Below are 23,423 nucleotides of genomic sequence, written 5' to 3' on the forward strand. Positions count from 1 at the left end.
CCTCCTCATGAGGCCTTTCCTGAGCACTCCTTATCTGAAGCACTTTTCTTCAATTTCTCTCAATCCACTCTCTTTATTTCCTTAACAGCATGCACCCACTGCTGTTTATTGTGTGTTGTCTGCTCTCCTGAGAACAGACAAGGACCTTGTCTGTTTTCCTCAGGGCCCCACACAGCCAGTATCCATGGGAGGAATGGCTGAAGGGGGAAGGAAATGTCAGAGGTGAGATGAGAGCCTAGGACTTCTAAGTCCTGAGAACAGCCCCTGCTTCTCTGCACTGGGTGCTGCTAGGTGTGTGAGTCCCCTCAGGACCTGGGGACAATCTGAAGGCCCAGAGCCACAGGGAGGGTGGCTTGCCTTTCCAGGGGCCACGTGCTCAGAGGTCTGAGCACCTTGTACACACCTCTCTCCACCTGCCCAGGGCTCGCGTCTTCCTCTGTTGTCACTGTCACTGAGCTCTCCAGCTCCACTCATGGCGTCACATGGTGTAGGTCACAATGTGTAGGTTAGGCTTGGTTGTACCTCAGTAGCATATGCATACAAAATCCAAAGTTGATTTCCATCAATCAAGGTTCATTTCTCACCTGCATCTCATGCCCAGTGGAGGCTGGTTGCAGGTTTTAATCTGGGCCTCAAACTGAGTCACCTCTACTAGAAATTCTGATGGTCTCATGGCAAAGGAAAAAGATAGATTTAGTGAGCCACATGGTGGCCCCAAGCTTCTCTGTGGACTGACACTTGTCATTCTTACATTGTTAGCTGGAGCCAGCTTGGTGTCCACAGGGTGGCGGATAGGCTTGAGTGACAGTAGAATCAACTATAACCCCATCCACTTTCTTAAAATATTCTTTTATTGGTGCATTATAACTGTACATATAATGAGGTTCAGAGAGTAATAGAGACATACATGCACGCAGCATTTGGTGTGTTTCTCTCTGGATCCCACCCACTCCCTCCTGTACATATCATTAGGATTGGTTTTGATAACTTATATGTACACACATTTCTATATGTACATATCATATTATTATATGAACTATTTTCTTCATCAAGTCTCTTTTCTCCCTCTCTACCTTCCTCTCCTGATCATCTTTCTTACTGGTCTCTCCTCATTTAATGAACGTCCTTTTTATAGCTGGGTCTCGTGGTGCATGCTTGTAATCTCAGTACTTGGGAGGCTGAAACAGGAGGATCCAGGTTTTCACCCAGCCTCCACTACTTAGTGAGGCCCTGCACATCTTAGTGAGATCCCGTTTCAAAATAAAGAATAAAAAATAGGGTTGGATGTTGCTCGGAGGTAGAATGCCCCTGTGTTCAATCACTAGTACCGTTAAAAAAAAGTTCTTTTTGTTTTCAGATTTCTTCCTAGCATGCATGCATGCATGCAAACATACATACATACATACATATATACATGGGATCCTTGACTTTCAGAGACTGGCTAATCTCGCTTAGCATAATATTCTCCAGTTCTATCCATTTTCCAGCAAATGGCATACTTTTGTTCTTCATGGCTGAGTAGAATTCTGTTGTGTTGTAATCTGTTCATCTGGTAAGGAACACCTGGGCTGTATAATCATGTGCACTTTTAGACCCCCTTCATTCTTCCAGGTCTTTACACATCCAGCAGAAGAATGGAGTGGCTCTTTCTGGCCCAGAGAGAAGACAGTTAACACTTGTGGGTGGCTGAGCCCTGCGTCCCGGTTGCTGGTCCTGAGGATTCCCTGCCTCTCACTTCTGTCACATTTTGTGTCCCTGTAGCCTCCGGCAGAGCTTCCATTGCTTCCTTTTTCATTCATAGGTTGTTGGTTTTGTCTTGGAAGTGTGGCACAGCGCCTGGGCACCTGTAGCTGGGGCTCCAGCTCTGTGGAGATGGGGGCGTGGCTGATGCCTGGTTGCTGGGAGGTGTCTGTCAAGGCAATCAGTGGGGAAGGAAAACAGGGGTGCTCAAATTTAGCTTTAGCTTTATTTTCTACCTCCATGGAAAAAAAGGTAACTTTGATGTTGTCACAGAACAAACAGAACCAAGATTTAAGTCTCACAATTTATGTAACCGATTTTCTGTTTTCCTGCATAGAGCATGCTGAAAAGTTGCTAATAAACAAAATGAGGTTACTTAGTGATCCCTGGCAGAATGAAAGGCGGAGGTTCACTATAGAGGATGGCCAAGTATCTTTGCTTAGAGAGAACTGTGAGGTATTCTAAGATTATACCCTTTCCTCAGTTTTAGTTTTAAAATGTCCTGTCTTTTATAAATTGATGGCGATAGTAAATAGAGGTTATTATTTATCTTTTTTGAAGCACAAGGGATTGAACTCAGGAACGTTCTATTACTGAGCTACATCCCAGCCCTATTTTATTTTTATTTCAAAACATGGTCTTCCTAAGTTGCAGAGGCTGGCCTCAACCTTTGATCCTCTTGTCTAAGCCTCCTGAATGCTGTGGTTACAAGCATATGCCACTACGCTTGGCTAGTGGTTAATATATTGCCCTTACTTGGAAAAACAGAATGTTAGTAGATCTATGCTGGTTTCTGGGACTATTTTGTCACTTTGTTTATTCCTAAAATCCCAATGTCTGGAAAGACTGGTATGCTTCAACTTTTCTCCCAATGCAGGAGTCCCTTGATGGGGTCGGTAGACTCCCTCTGTACCAGTCTTTACAGAGATGGAGTTCACCACCCTACAGGAGCCTGCACTAGCCAATTGTTAGGAGGGTTCACTGCAGACTGAGGGAGGCTCTGCTCTGGGCTGGGCATGGCTGGGCATCTTAGCTGAGGATGCTCTGCTCCATCTGTCTCCAGGTCCTCCTGGGGCCATTGGGCCAGTTCAGGCATGTTCTTCTCATGGGACAGCACAGGTACCAGAGAGCTACTGGCAGCACATCAGTCAGGCTCTTGAAGGGACCTGCATACTGTCACTTCTGTGCCATAGTATGTCACAGAGTTGAGAAGCAGGAAAATATATTCTGGTCTTATGATGGACTTCAAAGCCATGTCAAAGGGTACAGAGACAGGGAGGGAAGAAAAATCCCAGTCAGTAACACAACCTGTTACAACCCCAATCTTAGTCTTTTCTTTTTCTAGTATAACCCTCCTACTTAATTCTGCTGGATTTTAGATGCAGGCTTAAAATGACTGCTGGGATTTCTGTTTCCTTCTCTTTCCTCAAACATTTGGAAACATAGCACTGTGTGCACGGGTCCTGAAGGTATGGCCTATTCTTGAACCAGGCAGATCTGTGACCTTGGTGTGTCCCTTCATTCACCATCCGCGAAACTGGTGTTTTAACTTCCACTTTGCAGGATATGTAGGAAGCTCAAGTCAACAAAAATGCTTTGACCCGCATCAGAAGCCATGTAAGCTGATGTCTCCTGGAGCCCAGGGCCGGCCTCCAGAGACCTCGCCTCTTTGGGAAACAGAGTTCAAGGAAATGAGCTCAGAGCACTGGGGAGAAGGGGATGGAAGTGGAGACTGGCTTCCCTCTGGGATCACAAGGTTCCCAACAAAGTCTCCTCTATCACAAAGACTGATGAAAAGACGGTTCTTTTCTTCTCCTTTGCTCATTGTATGTTCCAGGGGTTACAAGACAGATTTCCAATTATATAAAATTATTCCTGAGAAATGCCAGTGCATACAAGCTTGGCTTTGGGAAAAATCTATTTTTGGAGTTCAACATGATTCTAAAATGATTAAGAATGTCCTCTGCCTTAACCCTAGCTCATTCAGAGTCCATTTCTCATCCTGAGAAACTTTTAGAAAAGAGTTGCAATATGGCCCATGGTTAATGTCTGGCAACGACCTACACTGTTGGTTGCCCTTAGGGCTGGGCATGAATGGGGCTCTGTGGTGGTTGGTGCAGTTGGCATCGGTAAATTATTCTTTGGGCTTTTTCTCAGATGCTGAGCGTGGCCTCCACATTGTGTCACCTGGGCTTGACTGTGGACAGCTGTACTTGGGTGAGGTGCTATTCACCTCTTCGGACAAGCACAAAATAGTGGGGCCTCCCTGGAGAGGAGGCGCTCCCCATGCACACGGGCAGTGCAGCCCGCAGGGAGCCCAGCCGTGGGGGCTTTCCTGTGCAGAGTAAGAGTTCCAAAGTGGAGTGGGAACATTTGTGTGCTGAGACTGCGCAGTGCATTTAGAGAGGAATGCTGAGGGTCCCTCCCAGAGCTGCTAGGTTCTTGAATGGTCCCCACAACCTCAGACCCCTTGTCTGTATTTTCCTTTGGATCGCACCCCACCACATCCAAATGTGTTTGGAGGAAAAAAAGAAAGTAGAAGGACAGTAGTTATTTTCTAGGATTACTTGGAGCATGTTTGTTTAGGGAAAGAGAAGCTGTTGGGTGGAATAGGTAGAGGAATGGAGTGACCACCTCTCAATCTCTGGAGCTCTGTCTTGAGAAAAGGGGACTTTTAAAAAGACTGAGCTGGAGCAGGGGGAGAGGGATTCTGAAAATATTACTGACTCTTGGGCCAACTTGCTGGATTGAAAATTCCCTGGATGAGAAGCGAATGGTGCCTGCCGTGCAGTGTGTTTCTGAAGGCGAGCTCTGCTGACATTGCTCACTACTGGCCCTGCTGCTGCTAAGCTTCCAGTGGGCTCTCTGTGTCAGGAGCACTGGGGAGGTTGGCTGGGGTGCAGAGCTGGCCACAGCAGGCGTCTGAGAGCCCGTGGGCTAAGGACTGAGGATGTGCTTTGTCCTTTGACTGTTGGGCTTCGTCTTCTCTATCTTGCTGCTGGTATTCTTGGCCCAGGAGCTTAGTTTCAAGCAACGGTAATTCCTTTCTCAGTGGCCTCCCCAGGAGCCCTGTGGACAAGAAGGAGACTCACCAGCTGTTCTGCAGGAGGCAGCCCTCAATGAGGTAGACAAGATTGGGCCCTTGGTGGCAGAAGCCAAGTGGAATAGTTTAGGCTTGGCCCCTCTACCTGTGTTGCACTGGGATTCACTATCTCCATGAGAACACAGAGAGGAAGGGATTGGACTAACTGACCAGTGCTGACCATTGACCATTCTTCCAACAATGCTGCCATCTTGTCCCCCATGTTTGTCTGGCAACATAAATGTACAGTGTAAATGTACACAAACATTACATTTATGGCTCTGGAGTTGCTCCTTGAGTGGTACTGACAGGTGACCACACTGAGTGACAGATGACCACACTGAGGCCTGCAGGATTGGGAAAATGACCTCTCTCAGCCCAGCAGTAAGCATAGGAACTGTGACAAGAATCAGAGTTTGGGCTTCTGATTTCCACCTCCTCCATTTCGGCCACCTCCTCCTTGAATATACTGGAATCCAGGGATGAAGATTAGAACATAAAAATATCCTCTTTGGATTTATAATCCCCTGCTGTGAATTTCTTAGGCCCAGCCTAACCCTCACCTTTCATTGTTCTATAATTTTGCAAAGCAGAACTGGCACTGGCCTCCTGTCCCAGCTCAAGGAATATCTGGGAATGGCCTGGCTGCTCTCTGAGATGACTTATAAAAGCTCGAGTTTCTTGGGCCAATATGGAGAGAGTGAGCTGGCCCAGACCCCCTCTCTTTGGTTTCCAAAATCTGTGAGAGGAGAAAAAACATGGCAAGGCTTTGGAATCACTCTGTCCAAAGGTGGTAGCCAGGGAAGGGTTTTGGGGAACTTGGGCATGTGAATATAGGTACTAAAATCCATGTTAGGCAAGGAATTTCTTAAGACACCAGGGCGGGGGAAATAATACCTGGTGCTATTATGAAGATTAAATGCATTAATATTAATATGTTTAGAACATATCTGACATCCAACAAATGCTCCCAATTGGAATAAATAAACATGGTGGCCTTTGGAATATTAGGAGTTGGCCATAGATAATGGGGGCTTCATACCTTTAGGGCATGAGATTAACTCTAAATTAATGTTGTCACTCAGAAATAAAGGACAAAGTGACATCAAGTGACTGCACAAAAGGAAGACAGCACTTTTTTAGCCCCTCCCAAAATGTGAGTCCAATTTTTATTCATTATGAATATGATACCCATCTTGACATATTATAAAAATGATATTAGATATAACACATCAGCCATTTGGAAGACTGGTTGGTATGCCAAGTTAGATTGCTAATTTTCCTTGAGCAGAATTTGGAATGGAAAATTTCCACCAACTTATATCAAATGCAAAACTTTCTGAAGGAGAGAAAAGTAGGTCAGTTGACCCACTTTTTTCTTGAGTTTTTTTTTTTTTTTTTTTTTTTTTTACGGTGCTGTGCTGGGGTTTGAACCTGGGGCCTTGCACATGCCAGACAAGCATTCTCCCACTGAACAATACCCCCAAGTCCTTCTTAAGTTTTTGCTAAAGATATTCCAATTAAGACATAAAAAGAAAATTGTTCAGTCTCAAAAAGGGATTACAAAGAAGAATGAAATTATGCGTGCATGGACTAGGTAGTCTCAAAAAAGGATTACAAAGAAGAATGAAATTATTTTTGCTTTAGGGAAGCATAGATTTTAATGGTGTTTTTGAGATTTTGACTCTTTTCTTTTAGCTGTCAACAATTCCAGATTCTGCTCTGCTTCTAGCCCTTCATGCTGTGTGAGTCTGTGTACACCTGTAGGTGCACAAAGGCACCATGCAGATCAGTGGCTCTCCTGGAAAGGGGCCTCTGACCATACCTGTCCTCAGGTGTGTCTAAACCCATATCTGTGGGCTGTGGTAGATCTTTTTATTGTATTGTATTGTATTTTGGTGCTGAGGATTCAACCTAGGGACATTCTACCTCTGAGCTACATCCCCAGTCCTTTTTATTTTTTATTTTGAAGCAGGGTCTAAGTTGCTGAGGCTGTTCTTGAACCTGTGATCCTCCTGTGTCAGTCTCCCTAGTACGGGGGTTACAGGTGTGCACCACTGCACCCAGCTTATCCAGGCACTCTTGTGATCATTTAATATGTGTCAGTTTCTTTCCTCCTTGTGACACACATGAGCATTGGCTCATGTAACAGAAGAAGAAGCCAAGACACAAAGGCGTGAAGGTCACACTGTTGGTGAGAGGGTGAGGCTTATTCAGACTCAGGAAGTCTGGTTTTAGAACCCAAGCTTTTATTTGTGAGACAACGCAGCCTTGTTGCCATCTCACAGACGGGGAAATATAGACTCTGAAAGTTCAGTGACCACCCAGGGTGCCCAGGGCTCGGGGATCAGCTTCTTTGCAGTCGGGGCCATTTCCTTGAGGATAGAGAGATGGCTATTTTTTAGGACACATTTAGCTTTCATTGGGCTGTGGGGCCAACTGTTTTACCTGTCACACTTTGTTCTTGGGTGGGACAAACAGCTGCTTCTCCTGAGATCAGCACCACCATCTCAAAGAATTTCCTAAAGTTTCCATCTCTATCACTATTCAGTCTGCAAAGTTATTATGAAAAAGGGAGAGTAAAACAGACAACTGTTTGTCAATGTTTTGGGTTGTTGAGTTACCTAGTCAGTGATACTAGGGGAAAGTCTCCCTAAGCTGAGCTATTTAAATAATGAATTAATTGTTAAGTTCTTGCTGTATGCTAAGCTCTGTGCTAAGCTATAGGACATAAGATAATGGACAATGCTAATCATTTTTCTTCTCTAGTGGAACTAAATGATCACTTGCAAGTAACACATAAAATGTAAACCAGTATCACCAAAAAGAGTCTTTTTTTTTAACTCAGATGACTGAAAAACCTACAGATAGATCCAGCTTCAGGCTTTGTGTGAGCCAGGGGGCTTAAGCTTTCTAGCCACTGGCCTCTCTCTATCTCTCAGCTCTGTGGCTCTCCATGTTGTTTTCATTCCTGAGCCATCATCCCAAGGTTGCATGCCTGCATTCTCCAGGATTCAAATCCAGCAGACATGAGGCTGCACTTTTCCCACAACAGCCCCAATATGGTCCCACTTGTCTGCTTTGTTGGGCCTGATTTGTTCCGTGCACACTCCTGAGCCAACCACTGTGGCCAGGAGGATGAGCTGATTGGCTAGGTCTGAGTCACATGACCATTCCAATAGGCAGAGTCCACCCTACTGGAAACGCATAGTCAGAGAGCAACAAAAAGATCATAGTTCCCTTTTACAAAGAAGGTGAAGAGTATAGAGCAGGCCAGACCAATCTATGTCCACTAGAGAGAAAAATAATCTGGTTTCTGCTCTGGAGAAGCAGCCTGTGTAGTCATGGGACTGACATTCATCAAATAATCGTACTATGAATGCATACATCCAATTGAGGTACATATGCCATAGGATCCTTGCGTAGCGAGTTTTAGAAATCATTTTGCTGAGCAGTGCCTTCCTCTGTCATGAACAGTTGTGCTGTAGTTTGGATCTGGAATGTTCCCTAATGGCCCATGTTTCCCAGAGGCTTGGTCCTGGGGGTGATGCTTTTGGGAGGTCATGGAACCTTTAAGAGGTGGAGCCTAGTGAGAGGTCTTTAGATTATTGGGGTATGTCCTTGAAGGGGACTGTGGGACCTCAGTCTCTTCTTCTCTTTTGCTTCCTGCTCACAGTTTTGCTCTACCATGCTTTTCCTGCCATTAAAACTTAAAAGTATTGGGTCTGCCTGTTCATGGACTAGAATCTCTAAAACCATGTACCACCATAAATTTTTTGCTTTCATAAGTTGATTATCCTGGGTATTTGTTATAGTAATAAAAGGCTGACCGGTACATGTGACTTTAGTGATTAGAACCTTGTATGTCAGCTTGGAGCAGACAGTTGTGGACATGAATGTTGCTTTTTGGAAATAAATATTTCTGCAACCAAGAAGCTTGTCTGATGAAATCCTAGTCTCAGCAGTTAGCCATGGTTAAATTTCATTTGAATTATAAAAAATGAAGGCATTGGAACTTGTTCATTACAATCGCTGTGGCTTTAGGATGCTTTGAAAAACTGTTGAGAATGAAGAGCTTAATAATTCCAGCCTCCTTAATGATATTGTCTGGAAAGTGTGACAATAAGAAAGAAAAGTCACAAAAAATGAATGAGAAATAGCTAAGGGGTAATGGAGGAGTTGTCAGCCAGTGAGGCGAAGCCGCAGCGAGAACTTTAAGAAATATGCACGTCAGATAAATTGAGACCCATAAAAAGGAAAATGTCGTGGCTGGTCTGCCTGCATTTCTTTCTTTTTCAGGGCCAAGAACTAACAGAAATAAAAAGAGCTCATTTGGTTACTTGGGTTCAATTCCAAGCTAATGATTTCAGGGGACGGAATGGAGGTGGAGGAGGGGCTGGGCACCGAAGCCCAGGTCTGCTTTGAGAATTTGCTAACATGCCGATTTATGGGTCCATTAGAGTACAGAGGCTTTTGAAAGAATAAAGTGTCTCGCCTTTCCTGGGGCTGCTGCCTATTAGTGCCAAAGGAATAAATATTTTGATAGTGGCATGAAGTTGGAGATGGCATTTGGATGTGTCTTTGTGGGATCCAGGGAGATGATTAGGGGAGGTACCAGGAGGCACACACTGGGATCTGTGATCAGGGGCCGTGGCAGAGGGGAGCTGGGTGCTGCTGGCCACCCCGTGGGGAGTGCTGACTGCAAATGCCTGCCTGGAGTGGCAGAGTGCTGGGAGTTAGAGGATGGAAAACACTCTGGGTTTTTCCTTCTGCATTCTCATCTAAACCTGCAGCAGCAAGTAGCCATGGAAAGGAGCCAGCTGACCTGATCTCCACCCTGTCCTGTTCTGCAGAGTTCCACCAGGAGGCGCTGTAGTAGTGGGACAGCCTTGGGCACTGACCAGCAGGCAGGCTCAGGAGCACCCCGCTTAGTTTCCATCAAGGGCACAGATATGTGTAGTAGCTGTTTACCTCGGTTTGCTGATTGTAGCTCTGCCACTGATCTTTGCACTGTGTGACCGAGGCCAGCTGGGTTTGTATCTTACCTGGCAGCAGCTGCCACTGTGGTCATGGCAGTTTCCTTACCATGGCCAGTGACTTTGGGTGATGCTTATGGAGTCCATTTTACCATCAAAGAGAGATGTGCTTGTTCAAGATCAGGCCGTCAGTGGCAGAAACACAATCCCAAACTTTGGGATTGTTTGTCTGGCTTTAGTGTCTGTTTTCAACAGGATAGTTTATAGTCGGCCTCTGGGTCTGTGAGTTCTTCATCCACAGTGTCAATCAACTGAGGATTGAAAATGCAATTTGATAGACCTAGGATGGGTGCATCTATATAGAGCATGTGCAGACTTTTTTTCCCTTGTCATTATTTCCTAAACAGTTCAGTACAACTGCTATTTACATAGCATTTACATCATATTAGGTAAAACAATCTAGAGATGATTTAAATTATTGTACGTGGAGGATTTTTATAGGCTATGTGTAATAATGTACCATTTCCTATAATGGACGTAAGCATCTTTGGATTTTGGTGTCCATGGCAGAAGGGGCAGTCGTGGTAGTCCTGGAGCCAGTATTTCTTGGCTATACAGGGAGACCATATTAATCTCATAGCCCATGTTAAAGAGTCTACCTTGCCGGGCATGATGGCGCACGCTTGTAATCCCCGCGCTTGGGAGGCAGAGACAGGAGGATGGCGCAAGTTCGTAGTCAGCCTCGCTGGCTTAAGAGACCCTGTTTCCAAATAAATAAAAAATATAAAATAAGTCTGGGAGTGTAGCCCGGAGGTAGAAGGGCTTTCAGGAATCCCAGTACCAACACACACACCAAAAGTCTACCTAAACTGGAAAGACCCCTTTCCTCAATTTTGGGCATAATTTCTGTTTGCATATGTTTGCAACTAATTCTCACCTCTACATCAGGGCCCTTGGGTATAGCAACAACAAAACCAGATCTCTTGGGCTTGCTTCTTCAACTGTGGTCAGTCTTACAATTGGTCAGTGCAGAAGCACTGATCTTACTCATCCAGAATAGCAGCTGGCTGAGAGGCCTCTGCAGGCTGCCGAGCTAAGTCCTTATGGTATCTGCCATGAGCACAGGAAGCCTGGGGCTAGAGCTAATGATGCAAATTCACATCTCACCCTCATGATCCTTCAGGAACTCCTGCATGGAAGGCCCTGGGCACTAGGCTGTGCCTAGGAAGAGCAGACTGCTTATGGTCTTAATTCCTAAGACATTCCGATGGTCTTAGGAATACAGACCTTGATTAGACCTTGACATTAAAAAGAATGCTGCCTCTCCATCCCTGCTCTGCTACTTACTAGCTCTGAGACCATGGTAGGTAACTAGTCTCTCTTAGCTTAGTGTTCCACTCTATAAAATGGAGAGAGCCAGGTGTGGTAGTGCATACCTATAATCCCAGCCACTTGGGAGGCTGAGGCAGGAGGATAGCAGGATTGAGGCCAGCTTCAGAAACTTAGTGAGAAAAATATAAAAGAGCTGGGGGAGTAGCTTAGTGGTAGAGTGCCCCTTGTCTCAATCCCCAGCACTGATAAAATAAAATGATTAAATTAAATTAAATAAGGAGACCAAAAGTACCTACTTCAAGGGAGTATTATGAGGACTGAGTGGACTAGTGTTCATAAACCTTTTAGTATATGAGTTGGCATAATGATAGTATTTCATAAATTTTAATTGTGGGATTAAACATTTAATTATTTAGGCATCTCTTCCATGCTCTTTATTGAGGGCCCAGGTTTCAGACACTCTTATAGACCTGAGCATATAGTGGGAAAACCCCCAAATCTTTGCTCTCATAAATCATTTATTTGTAAAGCTATGATCATTTTAATCTAAACCATTGCATAAGCCATTTTGCATAAATTATATTGTACATTACAACATTATTGTTTTTCAAAAGTTTTGTTCAGTTACTGATATGTTTTAGAGATTCCTGGTCTATGTCTCTATGTCTGGTCTATGCCTCTATCGTCTATGTCTCTGTTTGGTCTATGTCTGGTCTATGTCGTGGTCTATGTCTCTATCATCTATGTCTCTGTTTGGTCTATGTCTGGTCTATGTCCTGGTCTATGTCTCTATCGTCTATGTCTCTGTTTGGTCTATGTCTGGTCTATGTCCTGGTCTATGTCTCTATCGTCTATGTCTCTGTTTGGTCTATGTCTGGTCTATGTCCTGGTCTATGTCTCTTTTCAATGGGGTGACTGTGCCTCTAGGGGACACTTGGTAATATCTGGAGTTATTTTTGGTGGTCACAAATGGGAGGCACTTTTGGCTTTGGTAGGTAGAGAAGAGAGATGCTGATAAACACCCAACAATGCACAGGGAAGTCCCATAACAGAAACTATTATGATCTGAAATGGCACTAGTGACCAGGTGGAGAAGCCTGGTCTATATATTTGTATATGCATCTCCTTCAGAGTTGTAATTTTCACTCAAAGGATGTGTAACAGATAGAGCTTCTCATTTGCTTTTTTTTTTTAACAAGTGATCTCCTCTTACTCTGCACTCCTATTTCCTGTGAATGCTTAAAAAAAGCCATATAATTTTCCAATCAAAGATAATTCTGTATCAAAACATCATGTGGCAAATCATAAATGTGTACAATTTTAGGTATCAGTTAGAAAATAATAATTTTCAAGAAGTAAAAGCAACCGAGTGGCTGTCAAACTCTTGATTAAAAACAATAGTTCTGTCTCCTCTGGTTGAAGACTATCTTTCAGTTTAACTCCTCTGTTTTCTAGCAAATATTCGAACATTTTAAACACAAAGTCCTGCCTCTCCCTGCTCTCCAATATTACTTGTCTTTCCCAAATGGTACCTGGACACCAGAGGAGCTCTTGGTCTTGGGAGGGAGCCAGAGAAAGGCCTTGTTCAGTAGGTCTTTGTGTTTATTACACGCACCACTGCTGATGGCCCATAACTAATGGGATGACTAATCGTCTGATCTGTAGCACAGCTGGGTTCTGGGGGGTCCCTTCCCTGTACTGCTCATCCCCCAAACATAAACTTGGCCGTGTCTTCACTCTTGGGGAATTTGAATTTCAACAGCTTTCATCAACTAGCTATTGGTGAGGCCATTCCCCCAAAGCCCAGTTCTGGGGATATCTCACCTCTTTTCTTGGTGGCTTCTGAGAATCATGCTCTACCTCTTAACTTATTCATTAACCACCCCATATAAATTATTATAGGAAGAAAGAGAATAGCCCTTTCTTTAATATATATTAATATATAATTACATATAAATATATAAGAAAGGGAATAGCCCTTTCTTTAATATATATTAATATATAATTATATATAAATATATAAGAAAGGGAATAGCCTTTCTTTAATATATATTAATATATAATTATATATAAATATATAAGAAAGGGAACAGCCCTTTCTTTAATATATATTAATATATAATTATATATAAATATATAAGAAAGGGAATTGTCCTTTCGTCCTATATTTATTTACTTACTCCCCTTTATCTTCATTTCCCACCTACATTTTCTTTCCTCCCCAGTAAGTAGTCATTCTGATGAGGTTAAGATTATTTGTTGAAAGGGTTCTGTATGTGCAAGAACTCTTGATATCCACTGAAATTGGTTCCAGGACCCCAGTGATACCAAAATCATTTTATGCTCAAGTCCTTTATATAAACTAATCTAGTATTTGCATATAGCCCTCACAATCCTCCTGCATACTTTACATCGCCTCTAGATTACTTTAATATCTAATACAACATAAATGCTATTTAAATAGTTGTTTTATTGTGTTCTTTAGGGAATAATGACAAGAAAAAGTCTGTGCATGGGTTAGTACAAATGCAGTTTCCCCCCAATATTTTCTATGTACCACCACTGGTTGAATCCACAGATGCATAGTCTGCAGGTTTAGGAAGGCTCAGTGTATATTGTACCTGGATCATTTATAGGAAATTTATTCTGATCCTTCTTTTCTTCTTTTTCTCTCATGAGAATGTTGTGATTTGACCTTGATGCTTTTCTGTAGCTAATTTTTATGAGAAATTAGTTTCTTAATTTTTTCTAATGAGAAAGAGGCCAGGAAAGTATTTCTAATTCCAAAAAACTTGTGTGTGTGTGTGTGTGTGTGTGTGTGTGTGTGTGCGCGTGCGCGCGAGCACATGCGCGCGCATGTGCATACACATGTGTATGTTTATGTGTGTGTGTGTTGCTTACAGACAGGGCAGCTTGCTTCCTGGAATCATTCTAGCTCTGTGACTCTCAGACCTGCTTACATATTAGAGTCACTTAAATGATTGTAAAGAATACCAGTGTTCGGTGGACCCCTAATGAATTAAACCACATTCATTCTCTTGGGTGTCAGCCAAGGCTGAGAGCCATGCTCAAGGTAGCCAGCATAGGGGCTGAAAACTCTTTTGTGCCTCTTTTGCTCTAGGTGGCAACCTGAACATCCTTCAAAAGATGTTGACCAGTTTTGAATGAGTACCATATCAGTGATGGGTGGGCATTTACTCATGGGATGCTGCAGAACAATGACTATATATATATATATATATATATATATATATATATATATATATATTCAGTACTGAGTATGGAACCCAGGGGGGTTTCTACCTCTGAGCAACACTCCCAGCCCTAGTTTTTATTCTTTATTTTGAAACAGGATCTCACTGAGTTGTAGCTGAGGCTCTCCAAGAACTGCAATCCTCTTGCTCCAGCCTCTCAAATGCTGGGATTACAGGTGTGCGCCACCATGCCTGGAAATATATTAAGTATTTTAACATGAAATATTGGATATTTGCAATGTATAACAATATATCCGGGATGGGCATACTGACAGCTTAAGGAGCAGAAGCAGCAGCAACTCTGGGGCCCCGAGCGCCGCCCTGCACCCTCCCCGCCACCACGCGGGGTCCTGAGCGGAACGTTCTGCTGTCTGTTTCTGCCTTGTTTTATTTGTTGCTTGTGAATGAATCTCCAAGCACTACAGTGTTTAGTTTTGTGAGGTTCTCAACCTAACAGATACAGAATCATAGTGTCTTCGTTATTCAGCTGTTTGCTTTTTTATGCTTCATTAAAACTATTTTTCTCATTCCACTTTTCTACCTCTATTATTTGGAGGTTATACGCTATTAGGAACTCTTAGTGGTTAATTTAGGTAATTTAACATGCACACCTAACAAATCATAAAGCTGGGTGTGCATATATGATGTGTGTGCATATGTAAATGATAGAGTATGTGTATATATTTATATTTGTGTGCATATGTACACACATATATTCTATATGTATATACATATATACTATATATACATTTATATATATGTATATTTACCTTAAAAATCAGAATTCTTTTTTGGTACTGGGGAGTGAACCTGGGGCATTCTACCTCTGAGATACACCTTTAGCCCTACTTATTTTTTTATTTTGAAATAGGGTCTCACTAAATTGCAAAGGGACTCACTAAGCTTCTGAGGCTGGTGGTGAACCTGAGAGCCTCCTGTCTCAAGAATTGAGATTACAGGCAAAAAATGCCACACCCAGCTTAAAAATCAGAAGCTTTAAACGCAAATCATTTTACTCTCTACTAAGGTGTTATCCAGTGTTATGGTTCAATCTTTTTAAAACCCTCTACTTATCCATTATTATCATTGTTTCTTTTGTATCATGAGGTTGAACTACAGTTGACTGGAAAGGTATAATGTACCTTTGAAGTAGCTGGGGTATGGCTATTTTTTATTTTTATATTTTGTGGTACTGGGGATTGAACACAGGGATATTCTACTGAGCTGCACTCCCAGCCCTATTTTTTGTTTTTTAAGCCCGATCTTGCTAAGTTATTGCGTGCTGGTCTTGAAGCTGGCATCCTCCTGTCTTAGCCTCCAAGTACTGGAATTACAGACATGTGCCACTGCACCTGGCTGGGTCATGATTATTTAAATGTCAAGGGAGTCATGTCCTTTGCATACACACAAAATGTCAGTGTCTTTTGTACACACACAAAAGTAAAGTTGCCAAAGAACACTGGGAAAGTTGAGGGCTTGGCAGGTGACCCCACAGGCAGGGAAGGGCTGAGGTGCAGAGGGAATCTCCTCTGCATCCCCTTCCTTCTTCCCTACCCTCCAGAATCTGACACACTAAACACACGCACTCATGCATTACCCAGATGAGAGGGTCCCCTAACAGCATATTCAGGTGTTGCCACTCCTATATAAACAACTTCAACACCAGGACTTCCAAATGCTGCTGACACCATTTGCACAGGCTCATAGCACCCAAGAGTGTCTGGTGAAGCTTCCTTGCGTGTCCCATTTAAGAATCTGTGTGGCTCGTGTGCACAGGTATTAGGAGAAGGGTTTATTATTATTATTATTGTTATTATTATTATTATTATTATTATTCAAACCTTAGGGGAAAATGCTGTTTTTAGGGCCTCATTTGCAAGGCTAGAGAGGCCAGGGTGGCAGTTGTCCTCCATCACTCAGCCGCAGTCATTAAAGCAAGGCCCTGGGGCTCTCCACTGAGCAGTGTGTGCTGACGAGTATTTGTAATCAATAGATGCTATAATCTCAGTTCATTACTGATTTCTTGCTTACCCAATTAATCCAAATTAGCGTGGCTTAATTTGCAGGACAGTGTGCTCAACTCCATTCGTGGTGGATACTCTGTCCCCGGACTCATGGCTGGTGGCCATGGGCCAAGCTGCTGAGTGTGGAAAAGGAGGGGCGTGCTGGCCAGCCCCAGGCCCTCTGCTCCCTGCCAGCACCCTAGATGGCACAATGGGCACGTGGACCACAGGGCGAAGGGCGGGGATGAGCAGAGGAGGGAGTAGAAGGTCACTTGCTTACACTCTCTCTCTCTCTCTCTCTCTCTCTCTCTCTCTCTCTCTCTCTCTCTCTCATTTAGGAATTATTAGCCGCGAAAATGCAGAAGATCTCCTGGAGAACATGACTGAGGGGGCATTTCTGATCAGAGTCAGTGAGAAAATCTGGGGCTACACCCTCTCCTACCGCCTGCAGAAAGGCTTCAAGCACTTTCTTGTGGATGCCTCGGGGGATTTTTACAGCTTCCTGGGAGTGGACCCCAATCGCCATGCAACACTCACGGATCTCATTGATTTCCACAAGGTGTCTCCCTTGGGGGTGCTGGTCAAATGTGAAAGTGTGGGAAACTTGGGCTGAAGAGCCGAGGAGGTGCCGGGTGGTGGGCTCTAGCTGTGAGGCTGCAGGGGCTCAGACTAAGAACACCAGAACAGAGGACAGAGGGTGTCTCAGCCAGGCTTCAGGCCCATTGTTCCCTCCAGAGCACACCCTATGACTGCAATGCACACCTGCAGCCCTGTTCCCCAGGCCTCTCCTCACCTGCAGTACCTGAGTGCTCCCTGTTGTGGATGCCTAGGGGCCAGCTGGTCAATGCTGGCTCCAAGCACACATCTGAGTCTCAGGAATGACCCTCTTGAGGACTTTCTAGCAGGCCTCTAGCAGCTTCCTCAGCACTTGGCACATGTGTGACCTCGGGCAGACTGCATGGAACCCCCTTGAGCTCCAGGTCCTAGCCAGGTGTCTTAGTTTGTTTTGTGCTGCAATAACTAATGATCACAGATCGGGTAAATTATAATGAACAGAACTTGTTCCTCATCATTAGGGATGCAGTGATATCCAGGACTGGGCTCTTCTTGTTCATCAAGAAGGTAGAAGGGAAGAGAGGGTGAGAGAGCAGGAGAGGAAGGAAGGCTGAACTTGTTTCTTTTCTTTTTGGTATTAAAATGTTTTTATTGGTGAATTGTAATTATACATCATAATTGGGTTCAGAGTGATAAAAACGTACATGCATTGGTGTGGTTTTTTTCTCAATAAGGAAACCATTCCTGATATAATTGCACTAATTTTTTCATGAAGGTAGGTCCTTTTACAGGTCTCAACTATTTTATAAATTATTTTGTGATACTGGAGATTGAATTCAGGGATGTTTTAACACTAAACTACCCCTCCAATCCGTGTGTGTGTGTGTGTGTGTGTGTGTGTGTGTGTGTGTGTGTGTAGTATGTGTGGTAGTGGGGATTGAACCCAGATGCATTCTACTTTCAAGCTATGCCTTCAATTATATTTTTTTTCCAGAACTGGGGACAGAACTTAGGGTGATTCTATCTCCAAGCTCTACCTCCAACTCTATTTTTTTTTAAATTTTGAAACAAGATCTCACTAGTAGCTGAGGCTGGCCACAAACCTGAGATTCTCCTGTCTCAGCCTCCCAAGTACTGGGATTATAAGCCTGCACTACTTATTATTATTAATTTTTATTTTGAAACAGGATCTCACTAGTTTGATGAAAGTCATATTACTTGCTGAGGCTGACCTTGAACCTGTGATCCTCATGTCTCAGCCTCCCAGGTACTAGGGTTACAGACATGCGTCACTACACCTAGCTCTTATTTTTTATTTTGAAACAGGGTCTCACTAAGTTGCTGAGGCTGGCCTTGAACCTGTTATCCTATCTCAGCCTCCCCAATGTAAGCATGCTCCACCACACTTAGCCAAGTCTCACTTCTTGACACCATTACAATGGCAACTATGTCTCTTCAACACATGGTTTTGGGGGACATATCCAAACCCTAACTCCAGGCAAGTGGGTATAAATAATACTTGGCTGGACCTCTGAGCTTTAGATGAGATCCTAGGCACATCCACGCGCTGGACTATCTAGTGAAAGGTCCTGTGACCCAGCATTGCTCTCATCCTTGTCCTCCTGCCATGGCCCCAGGTTGGGAAAGATGTTATTTTCCAAACATGTATGTCACAAGAAGCAACTTTTGTGTTTTTGCAGCACTGGTATCAGTAAGAATTGGGAGAAGGGCAGAGGTGGGGTTCAGTGTTCAGGAGGGCAGGGCTGAGGGACCCCTCAGGGCCCCAACATCTGCCTAAGCTTCACAGGCATAGACCAATCTCAGTGTGACTTGAGCGTCTCACGGGGCTTTTGTGATGGAAGAGACTGTTGGGTTCGTGTTGCTTTCTCTTCATTTATTCATGGTGTTCCCAGCGCTTGTGAGACAGCTTGTATCTTGGCCTTGTAAATGAAGCCATGCTGGGTGTGATGCACATGCCTGTAATCTCAGTACTTGGGAGGCTGAGACAGGAGGGTCACAGGTTTAAGGACAGCCTTAGAAACTTAGTGAAACTCTCAAATCTATCAGGAGCCTGTTTCTAAAAAAAACAGCAGCAACAAAAAAAGGGCTGGGGATATGGCTCAGAGATTGAATGCCTCTGGGTTCAATCCCTGGTATCAAAAAAAAAAAAAAAGCACATAATCAATTACCCATCGACAAACACCTGAACACTGAGTACAAAGTACTGTCTGGCAAGCTGAACTAACCAGGATCAGGGCAGATTTCTACTTGTGTTGGAAAGAGTGTTCTCATGACCAGAGGAAAGGACAGAGGGAATGTGTGGGTACTGGCACCTTTGCTGTGCTGAACTTGAGCCTAGTTTCCGCTTCCAAGCCCCCATCCAGTCCTCACCATAGCTCTGTGAGGTGTATGTGCTGTCCCAGTTGGCAGACCAGGAAACCGAAGCCAGGGAGGCTAAGAAACTTGGCTTGGTGCTCAGGTCTGGGAGCAGCTGTGGTGGGGAGCTAAGCCTCAAGCTGTTGCTGCTGAAGCACATGCCTTTCCCCCTGAACCACATCACAATGTTTGTTTCCCTCCAGGATAAGCTCCTCTAGCAGTGATGAACTCCTTGTCCCTGGAAGTATCCCAAGCACAGGGTAAATGCCATCTCACAGGGCAGGTCTTTGCCCAGGAAGGCCAGGCCAGATGTCCTTGAAGGTCTTTATTCTCTTCCAAATCTAAATTTTTGGGACTGACAGTTTCACTTCTAACACTACAGAGAGCTATCATCTATGCCCATGTGGAGATCCGGCGGCCAGCTTTTATAAATTAAAATTTTAATTGCACAGTTAATTCATGATTGCATTTTAAGAAAAATTGAGGGCCATGCAAAGCAAAAGCCTCATTCATTTCCATTCTTTGTTTCTATCCTGCACCTTGAACCATCAGTTTGCCATGAACTTATCCAAGTATTTCCTGGGCAGAAACACCAACACCTATGTTGATAAGGAAATACACAATTGTTTTATTTTTCACAGAAATTGGATAACTCTTCACGTATAGTTCAGCAATCTGATTTTTTTTTTTTTAGCACAGTTAATTCACCATGGGATGTAGGTGCTGAGATTAATTTCAACTTTGTTACTGTGTTTTTGGGCAACTACTCAGACTTTTGTGCCTTGGTTTTCTGTTCAGTAAAATGGCTTTAATAATAACATTTACCTTTTGGGTTTACTTTGGGGCTTAAATAAGAGATCATTGTGTAAAGTGTTGAAAAAATGTACCTGACACTTAAAAATTATCATGACATGCAGGCTGTTACTAAAATACATACAACTACAAGATCTTTCCATGTCAATACATGTTCCAATCTTTGCAGACACCCTATGGCATTCCATGGTATGGGTGTATATTAGTTTAATTACCCATTCTCCTCTTATCCAAGATCCAGTTTTTCATGATCACGAACAGTGCCATGGATACTTCTGTCACTGTGTCACTACGGATACATGTGCAGTATTTTTCTAGGATGGATCCCTCACACTAGAATTGCTGGAAAGAAAAGTATGCACATTTTAATTAGAAAGGATCTGCCAGAATGCCCTCCAAAAACACAGTGCCAGTTTATGTTCCTGCCAAAGCGCTAGGAGGAGGTTTCCCCAGACTGCTGCCAATGCTGGGGATTATCAGTCATTTAATTTTTTTTCTGTCAGTTGAGCAGACACTGTATCTCACCCTTGTTTAGTTTGAATTTCTCTGATTGCCAGTGATGCTGAGAATCTTTTCATACCCTTAATGGCCACTTGGATTTCTTTGTCTGGGAATCATCTGTCCATGCCCTTTGTCCATTTTCCCCTTTTTTGTTGATGTGACAGTTTCTTCAGCATCTAAATGGCTCTTTAGTTATGTCTCTTCTGCTTTTCAGTTCTCCTACTGAAGTTTTTGTTTTTAATTTAAATGGTCGTGGTCTTCATTTGTGGGTCCACCTTTGAATAATAGGCTATTCTTTTTTCATGAATGATTTATTTTATTCTACCGAGAAAGTTAATATATATCTCTTCAAGGCTCCTTCTGTTTGTTTTATAAACTTGATATTTTCTTGGGAATCAGTTCTACTACTGAGCATGGCCTCTTTCTTTTATAGTTATGGCCATCGTTAAATATTTATAGATTTATAAATGATGAGATACAATGTTTGCCCATCTGTTGCGATCTTCCAACTTTAAATTTCCTATGTATCCATAAATGTACACATTTCTATTTCCTATCTATCTCCTGGAGGGCTGGAGTTGACAGGGAGGAGCTCATCTTTGGGACATGGGAGCATCTGGACTTTCTGGTTTCCTGGGACTCTCCAGGAGCTGTGTACTTCCCCTCATGTCCTGATTTTCTGTAGGCAAACACCTACTTGGAATTCAATACCCTGTCTACAACTCATTCTAGTCCTTGTCTCACATCACCTGCTAGGAAAATTTCATCCTTGTGACTCTATTTTCAACAATTCTTTAACATTTTTATTTTGTCGATGGTTTTTCTTATTTTCTAATACTTTAAAGATTTGTTGTTTCTTTTTTTTTTACTGTATTTGACATTAAAATTTTTTTTATTGGTGCATTGTAGTCATACATCTTAATGGGATAAAAGACTTGTGTAGACATACATGTATACATCACCCAATTAGCTCTTACCCAATCCTACCCCATTTTCTTCCCATTTCTCCTTCCCATGCTTGGTTTAGTGATTGACTTTGATGTGTTTGTTTAAGTACATCATGTGCTTTAGAGAGTTTCCCTCTTCCTCCCTCCCATCCCCTCAGTTATTTGCTCTTCTATAGGATCTCCTTCTTTATCTAGAGTTCCTCCTGTTACTCATTTCTCCCTAGCTTTCGCATATTAGGGAAAGCATCCAATTTCTTCTTTTTTGTAACTGACTAATCTCACTTAGCATAATGTCCTCCAGTTCCATCTATTTCCTGTAAATGATGTAATTGTGTTTTTATTTATGGCTGAGCAAAATTCCATTGTGTACATATCCCACAGTTTTGTAATCCATTCATCTGTTGATGGACATCTTGGCAGGTTCCATAGTTTGGCAAAGGTAAATTGTGCAGCTATGAACATAGATACACATGCATTAGTTTGGTAGTTTGGTTTCCTTTCTTTTGGGTACATACCCGGAAGTGGGATTGCTGCCACCAGAATGGGAGACTTTTGCGACTTACTTCTCCGAGAGAGGACTAGTATCTAGAATATACAGAGAACTCAAGAAACTCAGCACTAAGAAAAAAAAAATGGGCAAGTGAATTAAATAGACACTTCATGAAAGAAGAAATTCTAGTGGCCAATAAATGCATGAAAAATGCTCAATATCATTGGCAATCAAAGAGATACAAATCAAAACTACCCTGAGATTTCACATAACTCCAACTAGAATGACAATCATTCAAAACACAACAACAAATGCTGGCAAGGATGTGGAGAAGTGGGAACTCTAAAACATTGTTGGTGAGATTGTAAATTAGTGCAACAACTTTGGCAAACAGTATGGAGAATCCTCAGAAGAATGGGAAAAATTTTATCATTTGATTTATTGTTTCTTAAAGGCATATTCTCCTCATTTGCTTCTAAAATTTGAGCCAGGGGGAGACAAGTACGCGGTCATAGTCTTTCTGTCTTGAGCCGATCAGGTCTGGTGAATGTTTATATCTGGGGAATGTTTATTGTTTCTTGATTATAAGTGAAATTTCTTTTTTTCTTCTTCTTTTAGGAGGAAATCATCACGGTTTCAGGGGGAGAGTTGCTGCTGGAACCCTGTGGTCAGAGGGACAGCCCGCCAGATTACCACCTGTTGTTTGAATGATTTTTGTTTTCTCATTATTTGGATTCCTTTGGACATCTCTTTTTGAACTTGGATTAAGAACACCCCAACTCAAATTCCCATGGCTTTTTGAAAGGTCCATTGTTACCCAGAGGAAGGAGTAGATTAGTACATCTCAAGGGATAGGAGATGTGTGGCACTTGTGCTACTGATCCCCTGCCAGCACTCAGGATGAGAATTGCTAGTAGCTGCTGCAACGCTCATGGAAAGTTTAGTCATGACCTCAGAAGATGACGCCTGTTTTTCACAGCTGCCCTAAAGTAAACTCCTAGAATGCATGGGTCATGTTTTGATAATCCAAAATATTTCCAGTGCCGAACCCTGAATTTAACATATAATAGCTATGCAATAAAAGTTTGTTCAATGAAGGCTCTTTTTCTGAAAGTTTTCCAACATTAATCAGCAGTGGTTTCTAGTATGTTATTTCCCACATCTCAGACTTCATAAAGTCATGGAGATAACAGGAAAAGGACTCACATGGAGGACACCAGTGCTGCATGGCTTCTGATGTTCATTACTCTTGTGAACTTATCATTGGAATTACCCCAGGCTTCTGAGCACCAGCTTCCAGGGCAGGAGACTGATTCTGCACTGTCTTTTGTATCTCACCTCTCCTTCGACCACC

The 23,423-nt window shown here is 43.0% G+C and overlaps 1 protein-coding gene across 3 annotated transcripts in view; it reads left to right on the forward strand.

The window, feature by feature from the left end:
- Positions 1–22,912, forward strand: part of SH2D4B (SH2 domain containing 4B) — a gene marked incomplete at both ends in the record, with an annotated part of 89,827 nt that extends 66,915 nt beyond the window's left edge. For 2 of the 3 annotated variants that reach the window (XM_080693880.1, XM_080693881.1), the window contains 2 exons: positions 16,726–16,946; positions 22,688–22,912. In XM_080693880.1, coding sequence (XP_080550006.1) covers positions 16,726–16,946; positions 22,688–22,780 — 314 coding nt within the window. The remainder of the gene's footprint in view (positions 1–16,725; positions 16,947–22,687) is intronic. The other variant, XM_080693882.1, reaches the window with a different exon arrangement.
- Positions 22,913–23,423: the final 511 nt, after the last annotated feature.

The sequence above is a fragment of the Muscardinus avellanarius genome (assembly GCF_963383645.1).
Source record: "Muscardinus avellanarius genome assembly, chromosome: 4".
In the NCBI taxonomy this organism is placed as follows: domain Eukaryota; kingdom Metazoa; phylum Chordata; class Mammalia; order Rodentia; family Gliridae; genus Muscardinus; species Muscardinus avellanarius.